The sequence below is a fragment of the Sturnira hondurensis genome, unplaced genomic scaffold, assembly GCF_014824575.4.
Source record: "Sturnira hondurensis isolate 20B ecotype Veracruz unplaced genomic scaffold, ASM1482457v3 Scaffold0014854, whole genome shotgun sequence".
NCBI lineage: Eukaryota > Metazoa > Chordata > Mammalia > Chiroptera > Phyllostomidae > Sturnira > Sturnira hondurensis.
Window position 1 is genome coordinate 10,533,257 of NW_028087485.1, and position 21,900 is coordinate 10,555,156.

General features: G+C 47.3%; 1 protein-coding gene across 2 annotated transcripts in view; it reads right to left on the bottom strand.

Annotated features, from left to right (window-relative positions):
* The window catches only part of SUFU (SUFU negative regulator of hedgehog signaling), a 100,113-nt gene that overhangs the window by 56,524 nt on the left and 21,689 nt on the right, over positions 1 to 21,900 (bottom strand). For both annotated transcript variants that reach the window (XM_037064038.1, XM_037064039.1), the window contains exon 3: positions 9,010 to 9,146. In XM_037064038.1, the coding sequence (XP_036919933.1) occupies positions 9,010 to 9,146 (137 nt within the window). The remainder of the gene's footprint in view (positions 1 to 9,009; positions 9,147 to 21,900) is intronic.

The window sequence follows — 21,900 nt, forward strand, 5'->3', positions numbered from 1 at the left end:
CAAGAAACGGCACCAATTCTCAAGGACTCGGGAGAGGACTTTGTTGCTATAAATATAATTTCATATAACAATCAGTCTGTTGTTTGTTGAAAACAATGATAACATTTACTAAATGATTACAATAGTATTATTATGATAATAATATAATCATTCATCTGCAAAGGCTATTCTCATTCATTTCCTTTAACCTGGCGATCCTACTATCATCCCACAGAAACACTTAGGCAGGAGTGCAAAGACACACTCATGCGGGGATGCTCACTGCAGATCTGTGGTCAGGAAAGACTGGGAGTCACCCGCATGGCTGGTTGAATAAAGTGTCATGTATCTTGATAATAAAAAAGTGTATAGTTAGAAAGAACTTATTGGCTTGGAAAGATGTCCAAAAGATATCAAGTTAAAAAAAAAAGCCAGCTGAAAACCAGTATGAGAAGCACATCCAGATACATGCACTGAAAAGAAAAATCTGGAAATAGAAACATCGGCCCTTTCCCAGAGGGGGAATGAGTTCTGAAGGATTTTTCACTTTCTATGTCATACTTCTGCATTTCGGTTTTCACAGTGAGCCAATACTTCTTACACAAATGGAAGAAGAAAGAAGATGTAGAATAAAATCTCTACTGGCGTTTGTCTGTCACTGCCAGGGAGCTTATCAGCCGCCAGCCCTGACGGCTCAGGATGCTCAGGCAGGGCCGCCCTGTCTCCCCTCTCGGGCCTGAATCACAAATTCAGCCAACTCAGCACATGTCATGAGGTTGCCATTAAACAGCAGCAAGCAAAGGCACTTGAATTTCCATAGTGTCGGTTACAAGGTTGAGAGGCCATGTTTCTCCTAAAACTTCAGTGAAATTGCCTTGGAATTTGTGGTTAAGGCCTACCAATGGCAGAACTGAGAGCAGACGGCCTCTCCAGCAGGACTGTAAAGCACAGCTGAGAAATCAAGTCCTGCTGAGTTGGGGAGTGGTTTCTTTCTAATGAAACCCAGAGGGTAGGGGGCAGGGGAGCAGTCGATGGCAATCTGAGAAGAAAGAATAAGCTGATAAAAATTAAAAGAGAATGGAGAAGTAAGAGAAGCTGGCTGCAAGGTAGGAAGGGAAGAAGCTGGGTACCTACTGGTGAAATCACTGATGTTTTACTGCAGAACTTTCCAGATGATTCATGCTAAGGCTGGATTTGGTTCTAAACCTGCTGTAGCAGGTAAAATAATGAGAGCCACCCTGTCCTCATAACTGGGACATCCTCTTTCCACGTGACACGTCTGTACTGGCCCAGTGTCCTAAACAATATGTAAGGTTCCTCCGACCCCAGGCAGGGCCGGGGCATCTCGGGTGGGAATGCAGGTGCTGCTTTGCCTACCTGGTGGTCACTTTCCTCCTCGCCAACAGAACCCCGATTTTCTTCCTCTGCCTTTTGTTGGCCATGACCTTCAGAGAACTAGGGCCCATCCCCAGCCCTGGGAAGTAGGTTCTGAAGAGTAAACCAACATGGCTGTCTCCCTTTCCTGACATAACTCTAGCCAACGAGATACAAGGGAAGGTCAGTGAAGGAAGCCCTGTGGAGGTTCTGCTTGGTCTTTAAAAGAGACCAGATACAGAAGTGTCTCTTTTACTGCTGGTAGACTCCGTCGAGTGTGATTCCAGGATGCTAGGGGTCACGGTAGCCGCCACCAGAATATGAAGGAACCAGTTTAAAAAGACAAGCCAAAGTGCTGAGGAAGGCAGAGCAGGAAGTTAGAAAGAACTGAGGTCCTTGATGACCTTGGGAACAGAGACAGCCAACCCTGGAAGTGCCCCACCTCCAGATGACGTGCTGTCTAAGGTAAGGCCCTGTCATCGGGCCATTTTCGTCAGGGTGTTCTGTTGGTTGGGAGTCAGAACCGTCCCAGCATACACAGCAAGACAGCAGAAGAGAGGCCTGCTCCGTCTGTGCATTCCCTAACGATCCACCTTCTGAGCGTAGCTGCACACTGGAATCCTGAGGTGCAGATTCCCCTTCAGCCCTGTGAGAGCAACTGATTTTACCGACTCCAAACTTTTTCTGCCAGCAGCTACCCTTTGCTTTAGAGGACTCTCTCTTACTCCATGTGCATAGAAGTGAGGCATGGGGGAGAACTTTATATATTTTTTATCCTCACCAGAGGACATTTTTTCATTGCTTTGAAAGAGAGAAAAAAAACCACTGATGCAAGAAACATCAACTGGTCGGCTCCTCATTCGTGCCCTGGCTGGGGATCAAACTTGCAACCTAGGTATGTGGGCTGCCTGGGAATTGAACCCGCAACCTTCAGGTCTATGGGATGATGCTACAACAGAGCCACACCAGCCAGGACAAGTGGGGGAGAACTTTGAACATAAATTCTGGTGCCCCACCAGGACTACCACCACCACCCAGGGTGGTCACACAACCCAGGCAGAACTAACCCGAGCCCTTCCCCAAGATTAACGTAGGACTATTGGAAGAAAAAAGCCTTCTGCCTGCTGGGACTGCAAACTGAGAGAGCCAGTCGGCGGTGCCTGACCAAGACACAAGTCACGGCCCTAAGGACACTGAGTATAGCGATCAAGCCATGCCCGAAGCCCTGGGCGCCTCGGGTACCTGAGCCAATAAAGCCTGTTATTAAGGTAGTCTGACTTATATTTCTGTCATTTTCTTATAAGCAGAGGTGCCCCAACTGAAACAAACACTAACTGCCTCACCCCCTTCTTCTCGAGTCCTTCACCTTCTCTGCATATTCTTCTTTCCCAGGCCTCTCTTGTTTCCCTACCTCTTTTGTCTACGGCAGCTTCCTACCTCTGAGCAAACCAACCAAAAGGGATCCGTCCTCCAGTGGGGCAGGGCTAGGTCACAGGACGCTTCTGCGTCATTTCCTCGGAGCAGCCTCCGAGGCGACCTCACACAGCCCCAACAGCTGGCACGTGTAGTCCCACCACACTCCCCTGTGTCCTCGTCCTCTTTCCCTTGCCAATCACTGCCATGATGCTGTTTCCAAGCCTGGGTGGTGAAGCTGTGGATGCCTTTTAGTTCTGGAAGAGCAGCCCTGGTGGGTGTGGCTCAGTGGGGTGGGCGCCACCCTACCAGCCAAAAGGTCACCGGCTGGATTCCCTGTCAGGCCACACGCCTGGGTTGTGGGCTGGGTTCCCAGCTGGGGGCCTGCAAGAGGCAGCTGAATGATGTTTCTCTTGTACATCTTTCTCCCTCTCTCCCTATCTCTAAAAATAAATAAAATCTTTGGAAAAAAATCTGGAAAAGCAGGTCTAAGCATTCCACTTACTTGACAGCACTGCTCAGCATGCTCTCACACGCGAGTGGGTGGGGCCCTCCGCACAAAGTCACTGAGTTGAAGGTGGACAGCACCAGGCAGGCAAGACTGTCACAGAGCTACACTGCTAATTACACATGCAAACACACATCTGTGTACACAGCGAACATAAAATACATGTTCTGTGTAATAACACCTGTGTAGACCTCGTAGAATGTAACCAATCGGGGCAGAGCAATGCCTCCAGGGCAGGGCACACCCGGGAGTGTGCCCTGTTCTGAGAAAACCTGATACGCCTACACCCAGTCTTACAAAACAGGTACAAAGAGCGGCAAATATTCACCCTATAAAAAGATTCGTCCACTGAGAGAAGGATCCACTACAAGGTCCCACTGAAACGCCTGGGCTCCCCTGTGTTTAGAAAGGATTCGATCTGCACAAGGTTAATTTACAGGCACCTTCAACTGCATACACCAAGAAGCCTCAGCTAAACTGAAATTTTTGTTGTTGTATATAATGCGATGAACAAAACAAGATGGTTTTATTTGTATCACTGTTACCGGTTTTCTGTGTGGGGTAAAGATGACAGATGGCGCCAAGTGTCATCGTATCAGTGAAGGCAGGCGTCTGACTCGGGGGCAAGCAAGGCATTTCCTTTCTAGCAGGGCTCTTCTGTGAAATGGGGTATTTATTGTCACCGCAAAAAGAAAACCAACTCCAAAGTAGTATCCCCACTTTCCTGATTCATACAAAGTTTTTTCTTAAAATTCTAAAATTGGTTTTAGATAAGAAGGGAGAAAGAGAGAGAAACATTGATTTTTGATGTTCCACTTATTTATGCATTCTTACATGTGCCCTGACAAGGGATCAAACCCACAACCTTGGCATATAAAGCTGACGCTCTAACCAACTAAGCTACCTGGCCAGGGTCATATAAAGTTGTAAAAGACCGAACAGTAGTAATTGCAGGTAATATTACGTAGTTCTTACTACATAACTGCTCTAAGTTTTTGGTGGCTGCTAACTCACTTCACCCTCTTAATAACTGCTAATAACTGATAATAGCTGCTACTAACTGATAATAGCCGCTATTATCATCCCTGCTTTGTAGATGAGTAAATAGTGACACCGATCAAGTTCAGGAGGCAGCCACCGGCAGGGCTGAGATCAAATGCTGCAGCAGTCTGGACCCAGGGCCACGCTCCTCACTCACACTCTGCTGCCCCCTGACCGGGCAGTCCCGTGCAGGGTGGCAACCCACAGAGGGGAGAGCTATGGAAATGGACGCCCCTAGGTCTACTGCCAGCAAGTTCAGGCACATGGTGCTGAGGACCTGTACTGGGCAGTGAAACAGAAAAGAAGAAGAAGAAAAGGATGATGATTAAAAGTAGGCACAAGGGAGGTTTCTGGAGAACTAGCCTGGTTTTCGATTTGGGTGCTGGTTATGAGTGTGCTTTGTGAAAAGTTATCAAGCTGTACCTTTTATATACATATTTTCATGAATGAAAAGCTTAAACATGGAAAGATGGATTTAAGAAAATTTTCGTAATATTATGAATGCCTCCTGCCCTTGTCTATTTTCCAAATGTTCCAGAATATCCAAGAGAGGCATCATAGAGCTCAGAGGCCATGTTCCCCAGTGCGATCACCCACATGGACGACTTGCAAACCTCACCTCCTCGCCTGAGACACTCAGCAGCCCAGACGGCAGCTGAGTTACAGGCGGCATGACATCACGGTTTAGAGAACGGCATTAGGAGCTATCTGGCCTGGCCCGACTGGTGCGGCTCAGTGGACTGGGTGCCATTCTGCAAACCCAAAGGTGGTGGCTTGACTCCTAGTCAGGGGAATCCTGACTGGGATGCCTACATGCCTGAGTCGTGGGCCAGGTCCCCCTCAGTGGGGGGGCGTGTGGAGAGGTAACCAACCAATCAATGTTTCTCTCACATCGATGTTTCGCTTCCTCTTTCTCCCTCCCTTCCCCTCTCTCTAAATATAAACAAATAAAATCTTAGAGAGAGAGAGAGCACACACATGCGCTACACTCCCTGGACTAAAATTTTGCCTATGCACCTACTAGGTGTGTACACTCGAACATGCTACTTCACACCTCTCTGCATTATCTTCCTTTCTGCAACTATGAAGCTTCTATAACACAGCCTAAGTCCCAGGGCTTTACCGCACACGAACTGAGCACTTGCAACAGTGCCTGGCACATAGAACACACTAAATGTTGGCTCCTGCCCTTAGCGTTTAGGCCCCCAGCCATGGTCTCCTCTCTCACATCAGTTATCACATACTTTTCTTTATCATTTCCCTACTATTGAGATAATTTATTATTAGTCCCTGCTATGTTCTAAAAAAATTTAAGGCCGATCTGTTTTAGCTGTAGTGCAGTCATATTACAGACAATCTGGAACACAGATTATACTCCTTTGGGAGTATAATACCTCTACAAGTATTATACTTTTAGGGGTGTAGCCAACCTGCCACTACCATGAAATCCTTCAAGTGACCTGCAGGCATGAACCATGGCTGTCACATTAGAGCCACCATGAAAGGGCCATCGGTGAAGAAAGGACCATAGAACACACATCAGTCAGTGGACACTCACAAAACAGCCTCACCTTTTCATCTGGAAAATCTGGAAGGTTGGAGGGGACAGCACAATGAGTACCAATGTGCCCTCCACCCAGATTCACCAGTTGTTAACATTTTAATGCATTTGCTTTCTCCTCTCTCTCTCCTTCCACACACACTTTATTTTGCTGAACTTTAGAAAACGAAGTTGTAGGCATCATGTCACTGCATTCATAAACACTTCAGCTTTTATTTCCTAAGAATAAGGACATTATTGTATATGACCATAACACCATACATATCACACCCAAGGAATTTCACAGTTGCACAAAACAATCAATTATCTAATGGATACTCTGCACTTATATTTTTCCAGTTGTCCTAAAAATGACCTCATTTTTCAATTGAGTATCCAATCAAGCATCACAGATGCATTTAAACTGTCATTTTTCCTTTAGTTTAGGACAGCCCCTAGCCCTTGCCTTTTCGTACCTTTCAGAGCACTGACACTTTTTGAAGAGTCCAGGCAAGTGTTTTACCATCTGGATCTGTGTGTTTGCTCAGGATTTAACGCAGGTGAAACATTTTTACAAAAGTGCTACATAGTTGATATTTTGTACTTCACACTGCAACACACAGAGTTACATAATAATCATTTGTTCCATTATTGGTGTTGCTATATTTGATCATTTTGTTAAAGTGATATCTACCCAAATCTTTTCATTGTAAAGGGATTCTTTTTCTCTTTGTAGTAAGTAATCTGAGGAGGGATCCTTTGAGTCCTTGTGAATATCTCGTTGCCCAACAATTTTTTAATTGGTTAATCCAATTAAACCATTGGTCTATCCAATGGTTACAGCATCTGTTGATAATTTGCCCAAACTGGTGATCACAGAAGTACTGCAAAAAGGTCACTAATGATCTTTATGGTGTGGGTGAAATGAGCCCTTACAAATCAGATACTACTTTTCACTCACCTACATTATTGTTTCATAACTGTAATATCAGAACTATGTCGGAAGTTCGCCTGCTTGGCCCCACCTGACAACACCTGTCCGTCTGACATTCCTCGGATCTCTGTCCACCTGAGCAAGCACATTAAGTAGAAACATAGGTGCACTGGTTTAAGCAGTGGGCAAGGAGATACCTGTCTATACAAGCAAGAGGTTGCCCAGTATTTAGAGCCCCCTTTCCTACAGCAGATCAAATTCCACATCAAAAAAGTCTACTTTGCCCTGACCAGTGTGGTGCAGTTGGCGGGGTGTTGTCCCGCAAAGCACAGGGCTACCAGTCCGATTCCCAGCCAGGGCACATGGCTGGGTTGTGGGTTCCGTCCTCAGTAGGGACATGTACAAGAGGCAACCTCTTGTACATGTTCTTCTTTCACATCAGTGTTTCTCTCCCTCTCTTTCTCCCTTCCTTCTCCACTCTCTAAAAAAAATAAAAGCAAATTTAAAAAATTGTTAAAGAAAAGTCTATTGATAGTTCTACATTGAGGTCAGCTCCAGGCATCCCAAAAAGGGAGAGAGGAGGGGCAAAGTGTTCAGGCAGCACACACTTGGCACAATTTCGAAAGATTCTTCAAGCCACACTAGGATAACACCAAATCACATGCGCCAGCTATTCCAGGCAGCCCACTTCGCCTGACCCTGTGAATATTACTTCTTCCTGGTCAACGGCTCATTAGAGCCCAAACACCATCCCCAGACCACCTATATTAGAATCCTTGGGAGGCTGTTTTAGAAACAGATGCCCTGGTCCCACCTCGACCAACAGAATCAGAGTCCTCCCTGAGGAGGGCTCTGGGAATGTGTGTTGACAAGCCCCCCAGGGAATCTCATGAACAGCCAGGCTTGGGAACCGCTGCTTAGAGAAGACAACTGTAGCCTCCAAAACGGAACTATCCCACGGCACACACACAGTGGGCAAGAGTTAGTGTCGGTCCCATTACGTGACAGCCGCCCTGCCAACAACTGACTCCCAGGGGTCTGCGATGAGGGCAGAGGAGTTCAACCCAGAGGCTCTGTTAAACCCCCAATTTATAACCCACTAGAGGCTGGAGAAAAGTCACTGTGCTTAAAAGAAGCTGCCAGATCTATGGTTCCCCAAATTTAGTCTCCACCAGAAGCATCTGAGAACATCAGCCCCAAAGATTCTGAGCCAGAGGTCTCCTGTGGGACTCAGCAACGTGTTCGTAACCAACACTCGAGGTGCTTCTGATGCAGGGGCCTGAGGACCACACTTTGAGAGACCCTGGCCTCAATGCTGCTCCGCCCTTACCTATAAACAGTCAAAGAGCAAGAGAGCTGGATAAACCTTCTTGGTTTACTTTTGAGGCTACTTACCAAACCAAAGAAACAAAATCTGAGGTCAAGGGGAAATGCTGCTGAGTAATCAGCCACACAAAAACATTCAGATGATATGAAAGCCTTCATAAAAGGTACAAAGTTTCACTCCAACATTTCATCCCACTTCAGGAGCTAAGGCAGGCTGAGCCAGGAGTGGGAGACCAAGGTTCCCAGAACAAAGCCCCACTTCAGGTTCCACATCAGCAGGTTCTGGGGGCAACATGGGCAACGGGAACACAGGATCATCCCCTGGAGGGCACTTTAATCAGACAACATTTCGAACTATTGAGGTCCTGCCTGATTCCAGCTTCTCCTTCACACTGCGAAGGAGCAAGCTCCCGGCAATTCTTTCTCTCTGCCCCACCCTCCGCTGTTAGCCCAAGCCTTAGTCAAGATGAACGTGTGCTTGTGGTCCCAGAAACTTATATGATTTAGGCCACTGGCAGCAGGGAGCAAAGACAGTGCTAATTATGGAAAATGGGGCAGACCGAGAGGAGCTAGTTGTTCTGTGCCAAGTCGGCCTCTGGCTCACCGGGAACCAGAGGCAGGGCTGGCAGCCTGTAACTGGGGCTCAGGGTGTCAGAACAGCAGCATGGACTCACTTGCTGCCAGAGGTCATGGTGACATACCCTTCCTTCCCTGGCCCAGGTAGCTTTCCACCCCCAACAGCAGGCAAAACAAGTCACCCTCATGGTACAAATGGGGTGTAGCACTCCCAAGAAAGGTCCCTCCGCAGACACAAGAACATCCCTGTGTGTCCCCCAAGCCAACCAAACTCACGACAATAAAGCCACCACACCAGCGGGCTCTTGGGGATCTTACCTGACTGGAACACGTATCTGGCCAAGCCCTGCATGAGCTCTGCCGGCCAGGTTGGGGGAGCGGACTCCCCTGTTTCTCTCTTCAGACGAAATGTCAACTCAAAGCCAAAACCACTAGGGCCATCTGTTCCTGTAAATCTGAAAGAAATAAAAAGCAAATGTTTTTAGTTCGGCTACCTCAGAAAAAAGAAAAACACTGTTTTAAAAGTCTAATCAAAGTTCTCCCTTATTCTTGGGGGCCTTAGCATCCACACCTGTAACGAGATGAATCCCCCAGTGTGTGAACCTCAAGGGGAAAAGGACCTCGAGAGCCCGGAAGGAACCAGAACTCTAGCCTCACCCTGCAGCCAGTTACAGTACTCCTGTATGACCTTGGCCCAGCCAATCACATTCCCCTGCTGGCCCTCTGAATTACAAGTCCCACATCTTGTGGCTCTGGAACATTCCTTCCTGTGTGCTTGAGGGTCCATTACTGAAAATCTGCCTTATGCAGGCTCCATGGTCTTTCAAGTTGTTAACAAGCACCTACTACGTTTGCTAAGGATGTAAGTCCTGCTGTGTGCTCTGTGAGGATGAGAGCTTTTCTCCGCTCCCACCCTCCCTGGCCCCACAAGGGTGTGGGCCTTGGGCTGGACTGTCCAGCCTCCAAATCCAGCATCTGCAGACAGGTCCCAGGGCAAATACTGGGCGGGCCGATACTCCTCCTGAAACCCACACCCCCTGTGCCTTCATCAATCGGCACATGTGGATCCCAAAATTTGGCACCGTCTGTGCACTTTTCAATCCCTAGAAACTTAAGGCAGCAAAGTTTGCCCTTCCTTCCCATCCCCAGGTAGCCCAGAAGGATGGGAGCTCCTGTCTCCGTAGCCACACTCATCGGTGACAATGAGGCAAAGGCAAAGAACGCCTGGCTCCCTGTCTGCTGGGAAATGCTCGGGAGCCCCAAGACTCCAGGGAAGTCCCCGAGATGGACTTCTGCCAGAGAGGAAAGTGATAATGGATTAGAGGGCGAGGCCTGGTCAGGGGGAGACACGCCTCCCCAGGTGAGAGAGCGTAAGGGAGAGTTCCCGAGAGCACAAGAGGCCTGCCAGCATGGGGAGGGTTAAAAGTGAAACTATGTTCACGATATAATTTTCAGTAATTATATCTTGTACAAACATGAGCCACAATGATTATACACGTGTGAGCTCCTCAGCATACACATACAAACCATAAACTGAGATGACAGCCCACACCTTCTTGCCAGCCAAGCTACTGGAACAGGCAGTCAGGAGGGAGAATTCTTAAGGGATGCTGATGTGGTCCGTGCCCACCCTGGAATTCCAAGTGGCATCTTTCCTTCTTCTTCATCCTCCTCCTCCCCATCATCATCATCACCAACCCCAAGAGGTCAGGCCCAGAGACGAAACAGAAAGATATTGGAAGTCTCAGAAGCCCTGACACCTCGCCCTGCTGCGTGCCTGGGAGAACTGGACTTCCCGCACTTGTGTGGTGAGGAGATCAGCTCTCACAGCTGAGTTCTCTAAAGGACTGAAAAGGAACCCATCCCTAAAGTCACCATGCCCATACCCAACTATCCTCAAAGGGGGTGCCCACAGTTTGCATTTCCTCTGAGCATCTGACAGTGTGGGAACCAAAATCCATTTTGAGGGTATACACCCAGAATTTTGGAGAACACTCTAGAAGATGCTCAGCAGGACACAGTTTAAGCTACTGTCTTTCCTTGCTGAACTGCCCTGTGTGGGGCAATTTCATGCTGGGATGTTGAGAGAACAGCTACTAAGGAAACTGAGGCCAGAAGAACTGTCTCCCCGGGGCTGCAGGTATGATAGGAGTGTGAGAAGCTGGGGAAATGCAAGACTGGGAGTTAAAACTCTGCAAAAGGAGATGGGTCACTAGGTCAAAGGAAAGATTTCAAGCAGCCACACATTAAATAGAGGCAGCTTTGTAAAATGTATTAGACTATAACTCCAGGGCTTTCATCTAGGGCCAAGATAAATACGATTTTGAACCAGAAGAACTTGAGAAACACACAAAAAGAAACGCGTTCCTTGGGATGCACAATGGGGGGAACCCTCAGATGAAAAGAGAAAAAAATCATATGCATCTAAGCAGCACCACCTCTCTAAGGAGGGCTGCGTGCACACACGTATGGGTGTGTACGCGTGCGCGCGCACACACACACACACACACACACACACACACACACACACACGTGGGTACCATCTGCCTTCACACAGGGTGCTTTCCAGGCCAGCTCTGTGGTGGGCAGGCTGGCCCTCATAGGACTAGCTGGGAGGGGCAGGCCCAGCCAGATGGTCTCCACCTGTGTGTGATTACCACCCACCAGGCTGGCTGGACAAACCTCTGAAAACCCTGGAACGTGAGCCTGGAAAGGCCCTGCCTCAGGGTAAACACACAATCTGGAGCCAGTCCGATCGCTTTTGCAAAGCAAACTGCCCAGGCAATAGCCAAGTGATGGGACCAATCAGTATTTGAAAGTCCCCTGTAGTGGCCTGGCTTGGTCTGGACTTCCTCAGCGAAAGAGCTGCTCCAGCCAAAGCGTTTCTGTCTGACCAGAGGATGGAGCCCCTCCTAGGGAGCAGCTGTCTCTCCCATCTTCCAAGAAAGGGAAACATGAGAGGGAACTGGCCTGTGTGCCAGAGGGTAGGATCTGGGTCAGAGCAAAGAATTTTTCTTACACAGGGGCTGCTAAAGTACTGGCTGATGGAAAAGGGGACCAGTGGGATCTCTTCCAACAGGAACTAAAAAAAATACATTACAAATTCTCCCCAGCCTGGTAAGGAGGGGGTGAGGGGTTCTAACTGTCTTGTTGCAGAAGGATGAATGAGATGGCCTCTCAAAATTGTTTCCAGCTCAAGAACTTCTGGCCCTGCTCACTGGGGTGCCCAGGGGAGAGGCTGGCTCTGTCCTGGCAGTTGGGTGAGCCTCAGAACAGCTGCAGCAGCCTGCAGCAGCCGTAAGAGCAGCATCGAACCCACCCACAGGAAGAACACGCACCTTAAGCACTAGACACAGTTGCCTGACCCCTAGAACCGCCCAAAGGTTTGTATCAAAGCCTCTGATTAGGAAGGTAACACTTGGTCTTCAAGAGGCCAAAATGACCACTAACTTCAGGCAGAGGATGAAAAGGAAAGATTTTTCTGGAGAAAACACAACAGCTAGGGTAGGCAGAAAGGGCTGACCTAAAAGTTAGCATCTTGTGCTCAACACCACTAATTATCAGGGAAATTCAAATCAAAACCACAGTGAGGTACCATTGTATATGCTCTAAACTGGCTAAAATAGAACACAGACAATAATAAATGTTACTGAGGCTGTAGAGAAAACAAACACTCAAACACTGCTGGTAGGAATGGAAAATGGTGGAGCTGCTTCGTAAAGCAGTCAGGCAGGACCTCAAAGAGTGAAACACACAGGTACCATACGATCCAACAGTTCCACTCCTAGGCAGACACCCAAGAGCACTGAAAGCGTGTGCTCACACAAAAACTTGTATGCTAATATTCCTAGAAGTATTCACAACAGCTAAGAAGTGGAAGCAACCCAGTATCAGCAGTGGATAACTGGATAAATGAAATGTAAAGCATTCATACAATGGAGCAAAAGAGAATGATGTCCTTGCATACGCTACAACGTGGATGAATCTTGAACACAGTACGCTGAGTGAATGAAGCCAGATACAAACAGCTATACATTGTGTGATTCCACTGACATGGGATGTCCCAAATAGACAAATGCATAAGACAGAAGGTAGATTTGTGGCTTCCATGGACTAGAGGGAGGAAAGAATGGGGAGTGACTGCTGACCGGCAAAGTGTTTCTTTTGGGGGTGATGGAAACGTTCTGGAATTAAATAGTGATGATGTCTGTGCAACCTTGTGAATATACTAACACTGACCTGTATACTTTAAAGTGGTAAATTTCATGGTATGTGAATTATATCTTTTAGAAACTAGCTGGCATCTCAGGGACACCTAAACGCCCGAGCGCAAGGCCCGCCACACCAAGGAAGCACTTCTTCACCGGGTTCTATCTCTTAATAACCACTTAATAACCACTTCAGTAAACTATGAAGACCTGCTAAGTTCGAGGCCTCGGACTAAGCACTTTTCTTATGTCATAGCATTTAATTCTCCAGCAACTTTATGCCTCAGCCATTTAAATGATATATAAAAACAATCTGACAGAGTTTAAGTAATATTCCATAAGTCACGTGGCAAGCAAGTGACAGAACTTAAACTTGGGGTCCACCTGACTCCAAAGCCCATCTTATTACTGTGTGACCTCGGGCAACATATTTAACCTTCTGTGCCTCTGTTTCCTTATCTATAAAATGGGGATAATAATAGTAACAACTATTTTGGAGTTATTATGAGGATTAAATGTTTGAAAACTGGAACACTGTAAACATTATATTGCTAACATTAAGTGAAAGAAGCCGGTTACACAAGACGATATATGACGGACTTCCGGCCAAGATGGAGGCGTAGGTAGACACACTGTGCCTCCTTGTACAACCAAAAGAAGGACAACAATTTAAAGACAAAAAACAACCAGAACTGACAGAAAAGCAAACTGTATAGAAGTGCGACAACCAAGGAGCTAAAGAAGAAACATTCATCCAGATCAGTGGGAGGGGCAGAGATGGGCAGCCAGATGGAGAGGACTTGGGGCAAATCAGCTGTGGAGGACCGGGGTGGGCACAGCGGCAGCTGGCGGACTGGCAAGGTGGTGGCTGGTGGAGTGGGTGGTCCCACATTCACGTGCAGATAAACTGGGAGGAACACCTGAGGAGCAAGACAGACTGCACAACCCAGGGGTCCAGTGGGGAAATAAAGCCTCAAACCACTGATTGAAAACACCTGTGGGGGTTGAGACAGCAGGAGAGACTCCCAGCATCACAGGAGAGTTCGATGGAGAGACCCACAAGGTCCTAGAATACACACAAGCCCACCCACATGGGAATCAGCACCAGGAGGACCCGATTTGATTGTGGGTAGTGGGGGAAGAGACCGAAATCGGCAGAGAGTGGAGCAAGCGCCATTGTTCCCTCTCAAACCCTTGCCCCACATACAGCGTCACAATGCAGCCACGTGGGTTGCCCCACCCTGGAGAACACCTAAGGCTCTGCCCCTTATATGTAGCAGGCTGGCCAAGACAAAAAAAAATGACCCAAATGAAAGAATAGATCAAAGCTCCAGAAAAAATACAACTAAGTGACGAAGAGATAGCCAACCTACCAGATGCACAGTTCAAAACACTACTGATCAGGATGCTCACAGAAATGGTTGAGTGTGGTCGCAAATTAGATGAAAAAATGAAGGCTATACTAAGTGAAATACAGGAAAATGTACAGGGAACCAATAGTGATGAGAAGGAAACTGGGAATAAAATCAACAATGTGGACCAGAAGGAAAAAAGAAACATCCAACCAGAAAAGAATGAAGAAACAAGAATTAAAAGAAAATGAGAGGCTTAGGAACCTCCAGGACAACTTTAAATGTTCCAACATCTGAATCATAGGGTTGCCAAAAGGAGAAGAGGAAGGGCAACAAATTGAAAATTTATTTGAACAAATAATGAAGGAGAACTTCCCCAATCTGGCAAAGGTAATAGACTTCCAGGAAGTCCAGGAAGCTCAGAGAGTCCCAAAGAAGTTGGATCCAAGGAGGAACACACCAAGACACATCATAATTACATTACCCGAGATTAAACATAAGGAGAGAATCTTAAAAGCAGCAAGAGAAAAGGAGACAGTTACCTACAAAGGAGCTCCCATAAGACTGTCAGCTGATTTCTCAAAAGAGACCTTGCAGGCAAAAAGGGGCTGGAAAGAAGTATTCCAAGTCATGAAATCCAAAGACCTACAGCCAAGATTGCTCTATCCAGCAAAGCTTCATTTAGAATGGAAGGGCAGATAAAGTGCTTCTCAGATTAAATCAAATTCAAGGAGTTCATCATCACCCAGACCTTATATTATATGAAATGTTAAAGGCACTTATCTAAGAAAAAGAAGATAGTAAAATGACAGCAGACTCACAGTTATTAATGACCCCACCTAAAACAAAAACAAAAAGCAAACTAAGCAAACAACTAGAACAGGAACAGAACCACAGAAATGGAGATCACATGGAGGGTTATCAACAGGGGAGTGGGAAGGGGAGAGAGGGAGGAAAAGGTACAGAGAATAAGTAGCATAGACAGTAGGTAGAAAATAGACAAGGGGAGGGTAAGAATAGTATAGGAAATGTAGAAGCCAAAGAACTTATACGTATGACTCATGGACATGAACTAAATGTGGGGGAAGGTGGGTGGGAGGGGGAGTGCAGGGCAGAGGAGAATAAAGGGGGGAAATGGGACAACTGTAATAGCATAATCAATAAAAATATTTTTAAAAAGATACACTGTATGACTCCATTTATATGATATAATGAATAATGTTTGTAATATATAATATATACATTCATTATACAAAATGTTCAGAATAGTCAAACCTATAGAGATAAAGTTGATTTTAGGTTGCCTGGGACTGGACCCTGAGGACAAATGTGGAGTGCCTGCTACTGGATATGGGGTTTCTTTTTAGGTTAGTTAAGGGGTTCTAAAATTAAATGATGGTGATAATTACATAACTATGAATATACTAAAAACCACTAGAGTGTATACCTTAAGTGAGTGACTATATAGTACATGAATTATATCTCAATAAAGCTGTTTTTTAAAAAAAGATTTCATTTATTCATTTTTAGAGAGAGGAAGGGGAGACAGGGAGAAAAACATTGATGTGAGTGAGAAACATTGACTGGCTGCCTCCCACGTGCCCCACAACCGGGGACCAAACCTGAAAGCCAGGCACGCGCCCTGACCGGGAATAGAACCAGTGACCCTTCACTTCGTGGGGCGATGCCCAACCAACTGAGCCACACTGGTCCGGGCTAAAGCTGTTTTTTTAAATTGTGGAAAAAAGTTAAAGATCCATAGTAAAGAAAAAAAAAATCACAAACCATAAATATAGATACGGATATAGAAACATCCACTTTAAGCATACAAGAAGTTCAACCTCATTCATTAGAGAAATACAAATTAAACACAACAATGAGATACCATTCTTGCCTATGAGGTTGGCAAAAATTAAGAAGTCTAATATCACATTTACTTGTGAGGTTGGGGGAAGAAATGCATTCTCAAATATTGCTGGTAAGGATACAAACTAGTACAACCTTTTTGAAGGGAAGCCAGCAATACCTCACAAAATTACATACATGTTTACTTCTGACCTGGCAACCCACCTCTAGGAATTTATAATTGCAAAACATTGGAAACAACACAAATGCCCATTCATGGGCAGTGGTTTAAAGAGCACAGCGCAGCTATAAGAATGAGGACATGCTCTACAAACCAATATGGACGCTGTTAAGTACAAACAGCAAAAAGTACTATAGTATGCACCATTTGAAAAAGAAGGAAGAGAAAACAGGAAAATATATACATGTCTACTCATTTGTGCAGAAAGCAGTACAGGACGGATAAGTCAGAAACGAGTAAGGTTAGTTACCCTCATTCAGGCAGTAGGTGGGAATGGGGTGAAAAGGACTGTGCGGCTGGCTGTGCGCATGTGTGACAGTTCTCTGCATGTAGAGCCTGGTGCATAACAGGTGTTCCCTCAAGACTTAATGAATGAGCAACAGGCTCAGGCTGTAGCCCTTTCCATCAGGATCCAGCCAGGCCCCACAGGACAGGCCCCTGCTGGCCTCCAATTCCTCTGATACCCAGTGGAAGTGCTCTTGGCATTCTTAGAGTGTAGCTGGCCAACAAGCCTGACCCATCTCACTCCCAAATGTGACTACCCACCTATCGTTTTAAGATGTGCTTGCCCAGTGCAAGCCCATAGCTGAGGATAATGCAACACAGTGGAGATGCAAGGCAAGCACGCTTGGCACTGGCTGATCATACCCAACTGGGCTCTGGGCTGAAAAGCATCCTATGAATGAAGGGAAAGTGAGAGCCAGCCCAAGTGTCCAGGGCTCTTTTATTTTTCTCCCCCAAAGCAGTAAATATCCACCAACAATCTGTAGGAGAACTTTATTTCTTTTAGGAGAACTAAACAGACCAGTCCTTTATCCTGGGGTTGATATCTTCCCTCCAACCAGCCCTTCGCCGTAGGAATTAGGCTTAGTTCCCTGCCTAGTTACTGAGTTGGATATTCTTCTCTCCCAGAAGAATGGAGCCTCCAGTCCTGTCACAGGGGAAGGGGACAGACTCACAGATTTTTTTCCTTCAGTGACCTCCCTCCAAGTGCACATCCATGCCCCATGCATGTCTCCAGTATGTGTAGGGCAAAATCTAGCCCTAGTTCCAGCTGAACCCACAGATTACAGAAAGAACCAAACCAAGGAAGTCCAGCAGCTCTGGGTTCTGCACAGGAGGCTGCCCACCCCTTCCCACCTCTGTCTGCCTCCTGGAGCAGTGCAAGCAAGCAAGTCTGAGGACCACACATCCAAATTCTGGCACATGCTTGGAGCACCAGCTGCCTTTACCATTTACACCAAGTTTCTCAAGGTCAATATGCCCCAACGCCTTCAGTGCTGCCCCAAGCCCGATGACGCCCTGGGACTAATCACTGCTCTGCCGCTTCCCCTATGCAGAGAACAAAGAGCTGCCTGGCACCGGGAGGGCACCACCAGGAACCATTTCACTAGAAAAATGGAACGTGAGCATTCCCCAGTGCATAGCCCCTGCCCGTCGCCTAGGGGGCTTTCTAAGTAAAGAGGGACAAGAGCCAGAGCCCCATTTTCTCCAGGGCCCATCTCCGCCATTCCCTTTCCACACACAGCATACAATGGCTTTAGGCAACATGTCCCTCTTGAGGCTTCCCTCATTTACCCCAAACAGAGAACCAGACCAGACACCTGAAACTCAGATTAGCAAATCCGAACTCGATATCTTCCCAATCCTTCTCAGTTTTTCCTTTACTGAAGAAACACACCACCATGGTGGTCTGTATAATGGCTCCCCACCACGTCCACATTCTAGTCCCTGGAACCTGTATATGTCACCCTCACAGCAAAATGGACTTTGCAGATACGACTGAGATAAAGATCTTTCAAAAGATCATCTTTTTAACTCTCATCCCTGGATATGTTTATTGGTTTTAGAGAGAGAGGAGTGGAGGGAGGGAGGAAGATGAGAAGACAGGGAGAGAGAAACACTGATCTGTGGCCTCCCTCCCACACAAGTCCCGACCAGGGATCCAACCCATAACTTGTGGCGTGTGGGCTGATGCTCTGACCAACTGAGCCACCCGGCCTGGGCAAACTAAAGGTCTCGAGATGGGGAGATTACACTGGATTATCTGGGTGAGTGCCCTCTAACTACAGGGCCCTTAAAAGTGGAAGACAGCGGTAGAGGACTTGGCCTGCCCTTTCTGGCTTTGAAGACGGAGGAAGGGGCATGAGCCAAGGAATGTGCGTAGCCTTGAGAAAATGGAAAGGGCGAGGACATTCATTCTCCCTAGAGCTTCCAGAACAGAATGCAGCCTGGCTGACACCCTGATTTTTGCCCAGTGAGACCCACGTCAGACTTCTGACCTCCAGAACTGTGTAAGATAATAAAGGTATGTTGTTTTAAGCCACTAAATATGTGGTCATTTATTATAGCAGTGATATGGAACAAATACTGCCACCAGGCCAGAATCCTGGTAGTCACCCTCCAGTCATGCCTTGTCCTGCGCAGCCAAGGGGTCAGTCGCCGAGTTGTCAACTCTCCTCGTCCCTCCTCCGCAGCTCTCAAATATGTCTTCTGCACCCCAACCGCCAAACCCTGGGCTGGCCTCCCGCCTCCCTCACCTGGATGGCCAACACTGATCTCCTGCCTCCTGCCTTATCGACTTCTTTGCTCTGAGGTTCCCCAAATGGAAACGTGATACACCTCTCCTCTACTCAAAATCCCTCCGAAGTCCACCCCCAGTGAACTTTCAGGATAAAGCCCAGACTTCCCAGCAACTCTCAGGGCAAACTGGGTGCCACTCACTTCCTCTGCCTTCGAGCTCTAAGCGCCAGGCCCAGGAGTGGACTGGGAGACCTCTGGCCACGTGAATGACTTCCTTGCCTCTGAGACTGCCCCTACACTCCCTTTCTCTTGGCTTCTGCCAATCTTCAGGAAGGCTCAGGTGGCACCCGCCCTCTGTGCTGGGTGCCTAAGCTGAGTATAGTCTGTTTGCGATTCCTGCCCCCATGATCCCTGCCTCCTGGTATCCACGCCTTTGGGGATCCTTTCTCCTTGGTAGAGGACGGCACCTGTGACTCGCTTTGAACAGCACCCTAGGTGATGGAGTGTCACTCCCATGGATACGACCACACCTTGCTATCAGTTTCTATTTCTGCAGCTTGCTTTAAGAAAGCTTTCTTGACTCTTACAGCTACAAGGAAAGGAATTCTGCCAAGAACTTGAGGGAGTCTGGAAGCAGACCCTTTCCCCGTGGAGCCTCGGATGAGAGCACAGCTGACACTGTGACAGCAGCCTTGTGAGACCCCAGCAGAGGACCCAGCTAAGCTACGCCTGGATTCCTGTCCCAAGCTGCTAAGTTTGGTCATCTGTTACACAGCCAAAGAAAACCACTACACCCACCCTGTTCTTTTCCCTATAAGGCTGACCTGTGTGCAGTTCCTGAGCCCTCTGGCTACCAAGTGGGTTCGGCCAGCAGGAGCTCTGACAGGAAATCAGAGGGGGGCAGGAGAGCGAAGTCAGAGCTCCCTCCCCCTGAGACTGCCTGGGGTTGACTGGGACACCTGATGAAGTCACTGTGGAAGGTCACTCTGGAGAAGAGCACTACACAACCCTTCCCTTCTAGGTTCTCAAATGTGCTACAATTTAGAGTGTCTGACACCAGCTGCCGGGATTCCTGACACCTAGGCCTAGACTCCAAAACAAATGTTTGTTAAAGGTTTTATTTATTTATTTTTATAGAGAGGGGAAGGGAGGGAGAAAGAGAGGGAGAGAAACATCAATGTGTGGTTGCCTCTGAAGTGCCTCCCACTGAGGACTTGGCCCACAACCCAGGCATGTGCCCTGACTGGGAATAGAACCGGAGATCCTTTGGTTCATAGTCTGGCGCTCAGTCCACTGAGCCACACTGGCCAGGGACCAAAACAACCATTTTAAAATTGATCAATCCTCCCTGGCCAGTGTGGCTCAGTTGGCTGGAGCATCCGTCGTCCTGTAACTGAAGGGGCGCTAGGAGAGGCAACCCATCGATGCTTCTCTCTCACATCGACGTTTCTCCCTCTCCCTTCCTTCTCTCTAAAAGTCATGAAAAAATGTCCTCAGGTGAGGACAGAAATAAATACATACATATAAATAAAAGTTGATCAACCCATCAATTTACACATTAAAGAAATTACTATCTGCCCTGGCTGGTGTAGCTCAGTGGATTGAGCACAAGCCTGCGAACCAAACAACCGCGGTTCGATTCCCAGTCAGGGCACATGCCTGGGTTGCAGGCCAGTTCCCAGCAGGGGGCGCATGAGAGGCAACCATACATTGATATTTCTCTCCTTCTCTCCTTCCCTTCCCCTCCAAAGATAAATAAATAAAATCTTAAAAAAAAAGAAATTACTATCCTCTTGGTTCATAAGTGCATGTAAATTACTCAAACTGAAATTTGTTTTCCCCATTATGAGAGGAGTGTAACTAACCCCTCTTACAGAAAGAGGAAAATCATGAGTTTCTTGACCACTTTACTTGTCCATGCTTTCTTGTTGGACATGAGGTTGCTTCTAAAGCTGTCCTCCTTCGGCACACATCTTTATGCACATCGCTCCCTCCACCCCCCACCCCCCACCAAGTAATCCACATTTTGGAGTCTCGTGATAAGAGATTTTCAAAGCTGGCTATGAGGGACGTCTGGCCAAGATGGAGGTATAGGTGAAAACACTGTGCCTCCTTGAACAACCAAATTTAAAGACAACAAAGTTTTAGTAATAAAAACACAACCAAAACACAGAAAATTGAACTATACAGAAGTCCAAGGACAACGAACCGTTCAGCCAGACCAGTAAGAGGGGCGGAGACAGCGGCTGGCAGAGCAGGGTTGCACAGAAAAACTCAGCCAGACCGACCCAGGCTCTCGGGCAGTGGTTGGCAGATCTCAGGCGTGAGGTTGCAACTGGCAGACCCAGTGAGGGCGCAAGGCAGCAGGCTAACCTCAGTCACATATTCACACACAGATAAACCAGGCAAAGGAACGAGCAGTGAGACGAACCGTGCAGGCCCCAGCTGCGGGAAGCAGCAGAGGGGACCGCCATTGCCCCTCTTTGACTCTGCCCCCACATACAACATCACAACCCAGCAACTGAGTTGCCCCACCCTGGTGAACACCTAGGGCTCTGCCCCTCATATGTAACAGGCACAAACAGACCAAAACATTATGGCCCAAGGAGAACTCAGAGCCCCAGAGCCAATAACTCTAAGTGACCAGGAAATAGCCCACCTATCAGATGCACAGTTCAAAGCACTGATGATCAGGATGCTCACAGAACTGGCTGATTTTAGTCACAAATTAGAGGAACAAATGAGGGCTAAACTAATTGAAATGAAGGGAAATGCACAGGAAACCAATAGTGATGAAAAGGAAACTGGGACTCAAATCAATGGAATGGACCAGAAGGAAGAACAAAACATCCCACCAGAAAGGAATGAAGAAATGAGAATTCAAAAAAATGAGGAGAGGCTTAGGAACCTCCAGGACATCTTTAAACGTTCCAACATCCGGATTATAGGGGTACCAGAAGGGGGAAAGAAACAGCCACGAGTGGAAAACTTATTTGAACAAATAATAAAGGAGAACTTCCCCAGTCTGGCAAAGGAAATA